Source organism: Mercenaria mercenaria, chromosome 9 (genome assembly GCF_021730395.1).
Source record: "Mercenaria mercenaria strain notata chromosome 9, MADL_Memer_1, whole genome shotgun sequence".
Classification (NCBI taxonomy): domain Eukaryota; kingdom Metazoa; phylum Mollusca; class Bivalvia; order Venerida; family Veneridae; genus Mercenaria; species Mercenaria mercenaria.
Window position 1 is genome coordinate 5,429,534 of NC_069369.1, and position 14,533 is coordinate 5,444,066.

General features: G+C 36.6%; 1 protein-coding gene across 2 annotated transcripts; it reads left to right on the forward strand.

Annotated features, from left to right (window-relative positions):
- LOC123546396 (uncharacterized) lies at positions 1–11,244 on the forward strand. Of its 2 annotated transcripts, none has more exons than XM_045332625.2 (6): positions 1–114; positions 3,532–3,703; positions 6,456–6,532; positions 7,114–8,104; positions 9,473–9,703; positions 10,006–11,244. In XM_045332625.2, the coding sequence occupies exons 2-6, from the start codon at positions 3,547–3,549 to the stop codon at positions 10,500–10,502; spliced, it is 1,953 nt and encodes a 650-aa protein (XP_045188560.2). In that variant the 5' UTR covers positions 1–114; positions 3,532–3,546; the 3' UTR covers positions 10,503–11,244. The 2 variants fall into 2 exon arrangements, with proteins under 2 accessions (XP_045188560.2, XP_053406713.1); XM_053550738.1 differs by lacking the exon at positions 1–114 and adding an exon at positions 482–622.
- The last annotated feature ends 3,289 nt before the right edge of the window (positions 11,245–14,533 follow it).

The window sequence follows — 14,533 nt, forward strand, 5'->3', positions numbered from 1 at the left end:
CACGCTCAGTGTTGTCGTACTTTCGGTTTCGGTTTCAAATGCATTTCTTTGGGTCATTTGTTTGGATCAGTAGCTCTTCTACTGCTTAAGGAAATAATGGTCATGTTGTGATAAGTATGTATTTCATTTCTATTGATGTTCGTATCTTTAAATAGTATTGTGCACTTTATTGAATATCAGCGTACTAGTATGTTTAACAATAACAGATAAATTACAGCATTGACAAGTATAAACACATTATCCAAGTTCGATGTCAATTTATATTGAATTTGGCTGTGTGTCAAGCATCTGGTCCAACACTGTACTACCTGATCAAATAGATATATACCCTTCTAACTGACCCTGTCATAACTCCTTGGAGACCAAAACTGAAAAAAAAAAAACACTTTGACCTGATTTTTTTCTCGTCAAGCTGCGATTGCTTTTAAGGTTTTGTTTTTAATTTTTCAGTTGAAAAAAAAAAAGCTTCGGAAAACGTACCAAGTATTTGCCACTGGGACAGTGGTCAGTTTTCGGTCAGGTTTAACCCCGATATAAATTGTACTCAGTAGTTTGCGTCATATACTGTAGGCTATATGTAAACTCCGGAGTAGGGCCTACTAGTTCTACGTCAAAATTAAAGGTATACTTGACCCGTATTTCATAAAGTTTAAAATAACATGAACAAGTATTGTCCGTAAGTATTGACCTGGCACTCATGAATATTCCGTTTGTTTCCGTTAATTAATTTTCGGTGTCCGAACCTAAATAACGATGTAACTATTGAAAAGCCAATCATATACAATCATGTTTCCTGTGCAGATATAGCCGTGCCAACTAACCTCAGAGTTTAGCGTTCGAGTCCTCTATCTGACCAAATTGTTTTTGTTTTTTTTTATTTTATCTGTAAAAATTAGCAGACGGAAAAATTGTCACTCTTATCATGATTTATCAAGGAAATACTCTACTATCCATCAACATTCTTCTACGTACATTAAACAGTTTTACAAAATGTAGTTTAAAATCTTCAGGATCGGACAGATAATCATTCATTCAACGGACAATTCAAAGAACAGTTGTTAACGATACAAAATGAATCGTTTCATGAAATAATGTAAAACAGATACAAATACAAACATAAGGAATTATATAAAAAGAATGGTTAGAAATGAATTCGAACCCATGCTGACGTCATTACAAGTCAGAGAGCTTGCCACTACACCACTGCGCCGTTGGTTATCTAAGTTGATTATTTTGATTTTAGGAGTTTTTAGGACACAAATATCGCGTAATACAACGAAAATGCCCGAAACTGTTGGCGAAGATTAATGAGTGCCAGGTCAATTACGGACAATACTTCATATAGTTTATGTAAACATAAAGTTAACAAGTTTATGTGTATTTACGGTGCTAAGCATTAAGTTTGAAGTAACCCAGGGATATAAACTAGCTATTTTTATTTAGGGGCCCAGACTGTCAAAAATGAATGTTTAACATTAGGTATATGGGCATTTTCTCCAATAATTTAGGGGCCCAGCCCAAAATCTAGGGGCCATGGGCTACTGGGCCCCTGCTAATTTATATCCCTGTAACCGCATGTATAGGCTATACAAAGTATGAACGTGTACTAGCACAAAAAAAGTTGACATCTGATTACTATGATTATGCATGTCGCTCTATATGCAAACTTAATTTATAGTATATCCAGTAAAGTTAAATGCATTTGATGAGGATTTTATACATTTGAAGTAAATATCCAAAGACGAAATATTTAAGTGAAAAATGGCAATGGGATATCTTTATTCTCCTATATGCTGAAGACAGAGCAACAAGGGAAACACCGGGCCCGACGAAACAGGCCGGAAGACAGAAATCAAAATAGCTCAGCCCCGGTGGGATTTAAGATCTACCTATCAGTCCTCCACCTGTTAAAGAGGAAAACGTAGCGTCCAACTGTAAAAGGACTGAACACCAAACATGCGGTGTGTTTCAAAACAGTTGGGTTTTATAACATCTTTTAATAAAACGTTTATTAACTTTACTAAATGCAATTGGAAAATTGCCATGAACCAAAATCTTACGAAATAAATCACATACCCATAATAAACGGGTTTTGACATAACTTCTTTGAATTGCTATTGTATTTTAAAACCAAATCTGAATTACGATAGTAAAAAGTTACGTAATTTATAATAACGGTAGCCCTGTTGAAGAAAACACACTGAGCATATGTCTGGATCATTAAATATGTTTTGTTACAAATCCATCATGTTTTTAATATTACTATTTATTATCACTGCAATGCAGTGAGTTTTAAAAGACTAAAATATTGAATGGCAGCTTGCGTGGGGTGGGCGGGGGGGGGGGGGGGGGCTTTACCTCCAAGTGTCTGTGGTACGGGACAGTATGGCAGAACATGTAATGGTCAGGTGTATTGTTGGTTAAGATGTCCGTTTTGATGATATACTCCTAAATCACCAGTAGGGGAATTTATGCAGATTTTTCTAAAACAAAATACGCAGAGTCTCTGTTATCATAATAAGACACATTGAGAAAATGTGACATTAGATAGATAGATAACTTTTAATTCCTCCAATACTGAAGAGCACAACGTATGTACATGAAACAAATATGATCATATATGTACAGACACAGAACAACAAATACATTAAGACATGATATGACAATCACCATTAAGACCATTATAGAATGCTACATCACAATGAGATGTTTTACATACCATTAATGACCAAGTGACCTAACACGTATGTAAAAAGTGTCGAGTTAAAATTATATTTTTGACATCAATACTTACATATGATATTTTGTTTCAGAAGACAAATAAACTAAGATCATATCAGACACATCTGGCGTAAGAATACATTAGAGGTATCCTATCACACCTGCCTTTACATACTAGAGTCGATACAGTAATTTGATACTCTATATGATACAATATTACTTGCAAAAACTGATACAATATTACTTACAAGCATACACAGCAATACATACAGTAATTATTCACTAGCCAACCTATCTGAGCCTTGGAACGAAACCGAAAGTCAAGTCAAAATGTGATTGACCGAGAGATGTAATTTTATACTGTTTACACTCAGAAAAAAAAGGAAATAAAACAACAACAATGAACTAAGACTTTTACCAAAATCTTCACTCGAAACGAAAAAGTAAGAATATGATGGAAGATAAGCTATCAGATCAGAAGTAAATGTGCGTTTTAGGTGAGAAATGTGTATCATGGTTCTCAAAGAATTTAAACAAGTATTTAAAACGATATTAATATATTTAGCCAAATATACAAAAAAAAGTCTCAAATCTGATGTTGAAAAAAGCCAGTTTAAGAAATTTAGCCAATATAAGTAAAAAACAAAACAATTAGCCCCGACCATTCAGTAAGTGTATAACATATGGTCAGGAGATTAAATATCAAGTTGATGTGTTGATTCGATTAAGACGATTGTTGATGCTGGTAAATATATTGAAATGCAAATTGAACCCCTTTAAAAGAGTAAGTTTTTACATTTTTGTCCGCAGTTTTGGTTCACCATAATGGCTGGTATAAGAGTTACTTATCTTCCTACAAGATGTACGGAGAGAGATATCAAGATACATTTCACTAAACCAGAGAACGGCGGAGGTCCTGTAAAGGAAATCTACTATCCATTGTTCAAAGGGAATGCTGTTGTCGTTTTTGAGGACTCCGTTAGTAAGTAGTGTTTAGTCAAATGTGCTTCTATTTCAGTTGCAACTCTGTTCATACAAATTTTTAGCCCATCATCATCAGATGGTGGGCTATTAAAATCACTCTGCGTCCGTAGTCCGTCCGTCCGTCATTCCGTCCGTTCGTCCGTTAACAATTTCTCGTTATCGCATCTCCTCAGAAACTACTAGGGGGATTTTGACCAAACTTTGTCAGAATGATGTATTGGTACCCTAGTTGTGTCCCCCATGAAAATCAGACTGGTTCAACAATTTTTGAGTGAGTTATGGCCCTTTGTTTATTTTTATAATTTACATAGATTTATATAGGGAAAAATTTTGAAAATATTCTTGTCCAAAACCACAGGGCCTAGGACTTTGATATTTGGTATGAAGCATCTAGTGGTCCTCTACCAAGATGATTCAAATTATATCCCTTGGGTCAAATATGGCCCCCGCCCCGGGGTCACATGGTTTATATAGACTTATATAGTGAAAAACTTTGAAAAACCTCTTGTCCAAAACCACAGGGCCTAGGGCTTTGATATTTTGCATGTGACATCATCTAGTGGTCTTCTACTAAGATTGTTCAAATTATCCCCCTAGGGTCAAATATGGCCCCGCCCTGGGGGTCACATGGTTTATATAGACTTATATAGGGAAAAAATTGAAAAACCTCTTATCCAAAACCACAGGACCTAGGGCTTTGATATTTTGTATGTGACATCATCTAGTAGTCTTCTACTAAGGTTGTTCAAATTATCCTCCTAGGGTCAAATATGGCCCCGCCCTGGGGGTCACATGGTTTACATAGACTTATATAGGGAAAAACTTTGAAAATCTTCTTGTCCAAACAACAAAGCCTAGGGCTTTGATATTTGTTATGTAGCATCATCTCGTGGTTCTCTACCAAGTTTTTTCAAATTATCCCCCTAGGGTCAAATATGGCCCCGCCCCGGGGGTCACATACTTCATATAGACTTATATAGGGAAAAGCTTTTAAAATCTTCTTGTTAATAACCTACAACATTCAAATTTGGACCACATGTATAGTTTAGAGTGGCAAGATGAACATTGACATGAGTTGACCTTGATTTTGACCTAGTGACCTACTTTCACATTTCTGTAGCTACAGCCTTCAAATTTGGACCATATGCATAGTTTTGTGTGCCGGAAAAAATTTTGATGTTGACATTGACCTAGTGACCTATTTTCACATTTTTGAAGGTACATGCTTCAAATTTGGACCACATGCATAGTTTTGTGTTCCGAAATGAAATTTGACCTTGATTTTGACCTAGTGACCTACTTTTACATTTTTCAAGTTTCAGCCTTTAAATTTTGACTACATGCATAGTTTTGTGTACCAAAAAAAACTTTGACCTTGACATTGACCTAGTGCCTACTTTCACAATTATCAAGCTAAGCCTTCAAATTTGGACAACATGCATAGTTTTTTGTACCGAAAAAACTTGGACCTTGATATTGACCTAGTGACCTACTTTCACATTTTTGAAGGCACAGGCTTCAAATTTGGACGACATGCATAGTTTTGTGTTTCGAAATGAAATTTGTCCTTGATTTCGACCTAGTGACCTACTTTCACATTTCTCAAGCTACAGCCTTCAAATTTGGACCACATGCATAGTTTTGTGTTTCGAAATGAAATTTGTCCTTGATTTTGACCTAGTGACCTACTTTCACATTTCTCAAGCTACAGCCTTCAAATTTGGACCACATGCATAGTTTTGTGTACCGAAAAAAACTTTGACCTTGACATTGACCTAGTGACCTACTTTCACATTTTTGAAGGTACGGGCTTCAAATTTGGACCACATGCATAGTTTTGTGTTCCAAAATGAAATTTGACCTTGATTTTGACCTAGAGACCTACTTTCCCATTTCTCAGTCTACAGCCTTCAAATTTGGACCACATGCATAGTTTTTTGTACCGAAATTAATTTTGATCTTGAGTTTGACCTAGTGACCTTCTTTCACATTTCTCAAGCTACAGGCTTCAAATTTGGACCACATGCATATTTTTGTGTTCTGAATTGAAATTTGACATTGATTTTTATATAGTATCTACTTTCACATTTCTCAAGCTGCAGCCTCCATATTTGAAGCACATGCATAGTATTGTGTTCCGAAATGAACTTTGACCTTGAAATTGATCTTGTGACCTACTTTCACATTTCTCAAGATACAGCTTTCGAATTTGGACCACATGCATGGACCACATGCACAGTGATGTGTACTGAAATGAAATTTGATCTTGATTTTGACCTTGAGCTAGTCTTGAAATTTGGAACAATCAAAAATGGCTCAATGGTGGGCGCCAAGATCACTCTGTGATCTCTTGTATTACAATGTTGTTGAATGGGAGAAAGAAAATTAGTTCTTAAATTTTCAGCAACAATAACGTTTATATTTTTAAAAGTTCTAATACGTTTTTACTCGTATGTTGTTAATAAAATATTAAAATTTCAACAAAATCAAATACGCCAATGATTTGTATTCGTATTTTATGACTACTACACAATTTTGATACCGAAAATACATGTTCACTTTCGCTTACAAAGCCTATTGCAATTAGAGAAACCGTTAGCGGACAGCATGGATCCTGACCAGACTGCGCGGGTGCGCAGGCTGGTCTTGATATATGCTGGTCGCAAATGCACTGTTGGTTTTCACATGGTGCGGCTCAAGTAATTATTATTATTCCGCTTTTTATATCTTTTTTTTCATATATGATTTAGCTGGGGAGACGGTGATGGCACACGAACATAATATGATGGGAGAGACCATATTTATTGAACCTCTACATTGCCCACAGGTGAGTTGTATACTTTGTCCTTCGTGGTCCAAAAAATGATATATATGGACAGGTTAAACCTGGGGAAAAGTTTGGCAAGTAAATGTCAGATAAATGATAAACTTACAGAACATATCGTTGATAATGAAGATGAAGATGATGATAATGATTTTATTATCATTATTGTATACTACCAAACAATCACCAACGATTAAAACTGGAAAGCACTTGTCTTGGAAAGTCAGTTAAAGGTAGATAGATCCCATGAGATGCAGTATAAGTCTACACTGCTACATAGTTAAACATGACAGATGACATTATGCAAGGGTAATATTAGCCAGTTGCTCAATAAATTGACTATCGATTTATCTTCAACACTCGCACTTATCAGGATTGAATTATATAGACAAGACTGGTTCCCATTGTTAATAAACATAGACATCATTTTGTACAGGGTTTGGGTGTGTGATGAAGATATATCTGTAAGATGTACAAAGTTACCATCAGCGAAAAGTATTGTGTTTCACAAATTCATTATCATGATTAACTTAACGGTTTTATATATTAATTAATCCCCAGTTATTTTTGTCGACATCTTTTAGGTTTTTACCACAATGGAGGCGAAACTTGAACCCTCCGTAGCCGCCCTCATTCAAGCAACAGATGAAGTCAGGGATGATTTGCAACACTACAGAGACGTTGAATTTTGTTTTGACGAAACAGGGTGCATAACCGGTGTTCGTGGAAACTGGTACTTGTTAGAATGGATATGGGCATATATTGAAAGACTCGTAAGACATCAAAATGATCCTAGGCGATATAATTATCGTACATTGTTAAGGGACCCTGCTCTGAACGAACCAAGAAGTCCATCTCCAATGCAACTGGATGATCACCCAATTATAAGCACGCCGTCTGCTAATGACATTAAGGCGGAAATGAAACACAAATCAACAGGTGTTTGGAAGAAAGAAACTGATTCTGCTACAGCAGAAGTCAAAATGCAGACGCAGAAACAAACAGCACGTACTCGGAAAAGCGTCCAGATAGAACGTGACTGTTCAACTGATAAAGAAGAAAGTTTAGACTACGATAAAAGCTTGAAGCGGTTAACAGCCTTGACAATATCAGTACCTGAAGAAAATAGAAATGAGATAGCCATTGTAAGCGACAGACCTGACGACGTCCGAAGCATTGACTTTCGTTATGGACCACTAACTGTAAGTGTTTACACCGGGTGGATTACCATGGCAGAAACGGACGCTATCGTTAATGCCGCTAATGAGAGCTTGGCACATGTTGGTGGTATCGCAGATGCCATTGCTAAAGCCGCTGGATCTGAAATGCAGCTTCAATGTGAAGAATATATACGAAGGTTTGTCCGTGTACCGACGACAAATGTTATGCACACGTGCGCTGGTGGAAAAATCAGTCTAAATGTAAAATACGTGATGCATGCTGTAGGGCCAATATATTCATCAACTCGGCCAGCGAGGTGCGCGTTAGAGCTTACACAAACATTTCTTAATTGTCTGAAATACGGAAATGACATTTTAAAGATACAGTCAGTTGCAATGCCCGTCATAAGTTCAGGTAAGTGAAAATGCAGAAAACTACATTTTGTTGCAAAATTGGTTTTATTATTTTGTAAAATGTCTAAAGTTAAGTCTGTTTTATTCACCTCTATTACAAATTAGAATTAACATTAAAGAGATACACAGATGTTTAAAAGGTACAGTAGATTGGTTTATATACGCGATTGTGTTTTTCGTTTGTTAATATTCGCGGCAAGAGCTTACACTCGTGAAAATTAAACAGTATTATCTCCAACTGTATAAGTAATGACGAATAATGAATTATTCATATCCACGGGTGGTAAACGCGCAATCCAATTCCTACTGGGAATACGCTAAAAATGGGTTGCGCGACTTCCGGTGCTGGTGTTGCGCATCAATATATACAAAATCGAGGTAGGTAGGTTTTTGTTTTTGTAAATAATGACACATTTACGAGTGCTTTCGAAAAAAAGCAAAATGCTATTCGACACAAAAATGAATAAAGATCGTATGTGTGAAATACCAACTTATTACTTTAAGAATCGGCCCTGTTATCACGAAAACTCTGCTGGCTCGAGCTGTCAAAAAAGCATGGAATCATGAAAAATGCAAATTTTCTAACTCTTGTGCCTTCTTTCTGGAAATGTGACGCTTCTAATGATCAAACGCGTGTAAAACAGTCATGAATATTTAATACACTTGAATGAAATGTTGCTTTTGGGGGAAAGATTGGCAAAAAATAATCGGGAATGGGCCCCGGGAATGGAGTTGCGCGTATACATTATATACATTATGATGTATACCAGCAGCTCCATTCCCGGTGCGCAACCCCATTCCCGATGATTTTTTGGTCAATTATGTCCCCGTAAGCAGGATTTGAAGCAAATAATTTTGATATTCGTTACTTTATAGCAATTGAGTTATTATAAAAAGCATCAGATGTCCTCAGAATTAGGCATATGAGGTCAGAAACTCCCATTTTTGTTGATTTCATACTTTTTTCACGCTTTGTGTCGCCTGAGTTTTTGTGATAATAGAGCCGAATCATAAATTACAAACCAGATATTTTACACATATGATGTATTATCATATTTGTGTCGAATAGCATTTTGCATTTTTCAAGAAAATTTATTCTTGTCTCATACTAAGCAAAATCATAACTTCACATACCTCAATTTCGTCTTTTTTTGCGCGCAACACCAGCACCGGACGTTGCGCAACCCATTTTAAGCGTATTCCCGGCGGGAATTGCATTGCGCGTTTACCACCCGTGATATCACAAATCAAAATAAAATAAAGTGACGCGAAAACATTCTATGGTATTTAAATAATACTTTGTAAACTAACAGTTTCTGTTTGCATCCAACACTGATACCGGTAGTAATACAAAACATATATTTTCCAGGAATATTTGGATGTCCACTGGAGGTGTGTGTTAGATCTTTCTTTAACGCTGTCTTACTGTTTGCCTGTGAGCACATGTCAGATTTTGTGCACCTCAAAGAAGTCCATCTAGTTAATAACAGTAGTGATCAAACAGCTTTAACTGTGATACAACTGAGAGATCTTATTTCACAGGGGGCACAGATGATGGTCCTGGAAGCAAAACAGCAGATGCAAGAGAAAGAAGTTGAAGGTGAGAGTTCCGTAAGTTCAACACGACATGAAATGTAGATCATGTATTCATTGTGTGTTTTCTAAAGAAAACCATTGCCCAAAAAGTGATCTTTCGAGGACAGTATTAGATTAACCGACTGGCGAAATAAGCTTGGAACAATGACAAAATGGTGATAAATAGAGCAGAGACAATATGGAAGACTATAGGCTTGGTTTAACTTTGTATACATTACTTACCTTAACTAGTTGCGTGGATTTTACGAATATATAAAAGATCGATCGTTTCCCATACACACTGAACATTTTTTCCTTTTCCTTCAGATGCTGGTTATAAATTACAAAATGTATCTGGTCAGAGATTAGACTTGGACCGAGAACCACCTACTACCAAGTATAGATACGACTTGGCAAGTTCACCAGGAGAGAGAAACTATGGTTTCAGTCTCACAACAGATAATGCATCGAGATTACATGAGAAAGGCAATAAAACTCTGCTTGACAAGATGAGTCCTTCCACAGACAGAGCATATGGTTCTAGCTTCATGGCAAATAATCCGTCAAGACAAGTTGGAGCTTCTAATGCATCATCTGATGGTCACAGCAGTATTGTTGATCATTGTGTCGGGACAGTATCACCAGATAAAAGAGAAACAAGAAGAGATACGTTTTCTCGAAGCAGTAAGCAAGGTCCACCTACCACAAGCTATGCGTATAGTGGAGAATCCGGACTTCCAAGTGGAACATCAGTTGCATCTAGAACTGCTTGGCGACCTCTTCCACCAACACCACCAGAGAGCTATAGAACAAGAAGGAAGTAAAACAAAGGCCGTTTGATTTGCGATTAGAATTACTTCCAAAAATAAGTTATACGTTCTTCCTTTTTTTTGTTGACAAACTTTTTTTTTTGTTATGTTTTCGCAGTAACAAAAAACATCAAAAAGACTTGACAGTGAGGAAAAATTTTTGTTTTTGTAAGAAATGCTATAACTGACTGTCAAACGTTGGCGTTTTCGCTTGACCACGGGTGGCTAATCACCAAAATAAAGCAAAATGGATATACTAGAGAATTAGTGCATATTTTGCAGGTACCTAGGACATTCTGTGTACGTCTTACATTTCTTGTATAAGTCAAGATAGGGTTCATACTGAAGGATTCAGTGTGTTAGTTTTTAAATTGCAACATGCTGAAATAATGAGCTTTACTTGATATATAAACGCTGTATGATCTTGTTACGAGACCCTCTCAAAGGCTCGTCACGACGTGTTTCAAAATCAAAGCGAATAAGTGTCTAATCAAGTGAGAAATCCAACACATTGTTTTCAGTATGTCGTAAAATTTTTTTGAAGGTGCTACATAACTTTGCTTCATCCAACGTTTGTCTTCTACCAAATATACTAAGACGGCAAAACTTGAATTTGTGTCTTTATAACGTTGGCTACTCATAAAGTAATGCGATTTATCTTAAATTCCGTCCTTAATTGTAAGAAAAGTTTACAAGTTACTGCTGCTTTTGATTGTATTTATAAAAGAAATAAATATAGTGTATGTTGTCAAAATGATAGTTAGCTCTCTGGTCATCGGTCCAATTCACAATAAAATATATGATCTTCACTGCAGATAGCCTTTCTTTTAAAGGCACCAACGATATAGGTAATGAAACCCTTTTTATTCCGGCTCTCAATGCTGTTCTCGACCGAAAAGGAAACTGTTCCGGAGTGTTGTAAAATATTAACAATAAAGTTCTTTAGCAGGGCTACCGTTATCTGATAAAATATTTAACTAAATCTTATTTTTATGCCCCCGAAGGTGGGCATATTAAAATCGCACTGTCCGTGCGTACGTCCGTGTGTGTGTCCGGTAAATAAATTCTTGTCCGGGCTGTAACTCTTCCATCCATAAAGGGATTTTGAAATAACTTGGCATAAATGTTCACCATAATGAGACGACTGTCATGCGCAAAACCCAGACCCCTAGCTCCAAGGTCAACGTCACAGAGGTCAAAGGTTAACATGGTCTGTTTCGTGTCCGGTCCATAACTCTGCCATCCATGAAGGGATTTTGAAACGACTTGGCATAAATGTTTACCATAATGAGACAATATGTCATGTGCAAGACCCAGACTCCTAGCTCAAAGATCAAGGTCACAGAGGTCAAAGGTTAACATGGTCTGTTTCTTGTCCGGTCCATAACTCTGCCATTGATAAAGGGACTTTGAAATTACTTGGCATATATGTTCCCTATAATGAGATGAGGTGTCATGCGCAAGACCCAGACCCCTAGCTCCAAGGTCAAGGTCACACTTAGAAGTCAAAGGTGTTTCTTGTCTGATCCATAACACTGCCATTTATGAAGGGATTTGAAAATAATTTGACACAAATGTTAACCATATTGAGAAGATGTGTCACGCTTATGACCGAGGTCTCTTAGGTCAAAGTCACAAAATGATATGTGATTTTTTTGCGCATACAACTGTGGCATTCTTGGGCCTACTTCGGCGGCATTTGTCACCAATAGTGACAGCTCTTGTTGTAATTCAGATTTGACTTTAAAAACACGTATTCAGCAAGGTATAATAGCAACATCTTACTAATGGGGGAACAATATATACAAACTTCATAAGATTCGGAGTCAAGGCATTTGTTTATTTGTATGTGGTAACATTTGTAAAATTGGCTTTAAAAGCTGGCAATGAATAAACTATGTTATTATTCTTCCTTCTCATTGACAAGAGAATTTATGATTGACATTTCACACTTCACTGAGCAGGTAAGGGTTACAAGGGTACTGTCAAGGTTAAAGGTCAGTAATTCAAATCCTTCTTTGTTTCATATAAAAAACGACAACTTCAGGTCGTCTTTACGTATCTTTAGAGAACATCACTTTTTCCTACACCTATTTTTCAGGAATATTCTATCACAAATTAACGTAAAAATGAAAAGAAAATAGGGGGTTGTGTAGTTCCTAGTGAAATGCCAGTCAGTTGTGGTCTGCTACCCTAAAAATGGCGCATATTTGCTCTCGTCCGCGCAATATTCACCTACTTCCGGTTTCGATCTGCAAAACTTGCCATGTGGGGTGTATGAACATGAAAACCGTCTCATTTCATGCAGAATGTATTCTAGTAGTGAAAAACGGTGATTAAAGCACTCGTTCTACACGAACTTGCGCAAAAAATGGGAAATTCTTTCGACTACACCACGGAAGCACATTTTCGACCGAATTACTGACCTTATTCCTCAAAGGCATCCGGTATAGTAGGACGCGGCCATCTTGGACTCGTGCATATTCATTACGAATTGTGAAATGTAAGTTATTAACAGCAGGCCGACAAGGAACATATTATTCGTATAGAGGGTTAACCGGTGAATTGAATATTTGATCACGTAGAATAAAGATTAATATAATGAATATGCATGATCTAGAAATAGACTCCCGCCAAATAATCACATACGAAATAGTCGCTGGTCACGTGATGTTTTTAGCTTCAAAAATGTCTGTACAATTTGCAAATGTTGAAGATCAAATTTGCAAGTGCTTCCTTTCATTTATTTTTTTCTTGTCTAGATCTGCAACTGATTGTGTATATATGGAGGTACTCGCGTGTGTTCATCAAGAGACGAAAATACCGAGGGTAGCAACTTCTGCACATATTTCAGAAAGATTTCAATATTACAATATTACGGTTATAGTTAAAGTCCAATTTTTAGAAATCACGTTCCTTTGCAACGGACGCTATTTTGTATTAATTTATGCACGAGTAAAACATCTGTCAACATATTTTACAAATGAATTAAGGTTTTCCATCACTGTCATATTAAACATCTGTACTAATATAATGCTAAAACACATTTTCTTAAAAGACAGAATATTACATATGCGCTAGAATCTATCGTTTTCCTAAAAATAACGCTTGGTCTTTTTTGAAGAAAAAGAAAACATTCTTAATAAATATACATGTGTTGTGTGTGTACAACGCCACTTTCTGAAATGATAAATGCACAAAATTGTCCCCCACAAGAGGGTCAACTTTGCCTAAATCAAACGAGGACTATGCGACGACCATTTATTTAGCAGTTCATTAACAGATTTTAAAGGTCTTTCTGTTACTTCTTTTTTTGTTTGCTTCGACATCCCCAAAATGCGTTAGCGAGGCTACAGATCAAGTTTAAAGAGTTTTCTATCTTTAGGTCTTGCAGCATCGACTTAAAGCCAAGCAGAAAAATGTGTATGAATCCATCGGCTGGTTCTTGAGAAGTTGTTTGAAGTGTTTCTGTTTTTAGCTCTGGTCGCGCATAAAAGGATCCAAGTGAAACCATCTGAATAAACTTCAAAGAGGACCATGCAAGGATGCTACAGACCAAGTTTGCTGAAGTGGCCGGTTCATGAGAAGAAAGTTTGTTTTTTTAAACTCTAATGGTCACTAAATAGGGCAAAGCGGAACCATTTGGCTAAATTTGAGAGAGGAACATATAAGTACTAACAAGTTGTTCATGAATGACATTTCCTATCTTTAGCTCTTGGCTCCTGAAGCTGTCCAAGCAAATGTTAGGTTAACACTGGGGAAAGACTTAACAAAGTAAGAAAACAAGATGTGTTTGTAAAACACATATTCCTTCTTCATGTAATGGCCCGTCCCATTTTCAGTTCAGAGATCACTTTGACCTTTTCCTTTTACCTAATGACCTCCTATATAGTAAGGCTCATCTTCTGACCTCTGGCAATCATCCTATGATTTTTTATAAAAACATTTGTCACAGTAGGCCAGAGCATTCTTGAGTTACTTAGCTGAAACCGCTTTCATTTTAGAAGTCTCTGTCACCTATGTCTTTACCTAACTTCCATAACAAC

Coding starts and splice junctions, on each gene's coding strand:
- LOC123546396 (XM_045332625.2), top strand. CDS start 3,547: ATGGCTGGTATAAGAGTTACTTATCTTCCTACAAGATGTACGGAGAGA. Junction 3,704..6,455: donor CGTTTTTGAGGACTCCGTTA/GTAAGTAGTGTT, acceptor TATATGATTTAG/CTGGGGAGACGGTGATGGCA. Junction 9,704..10,005: donor GCAAGAGAAAGAAGTTGAAG/GTGAGAGTTCCG, acceptor CTTTTCCTTCAG/ATGCTGGTTATAAATTACAA.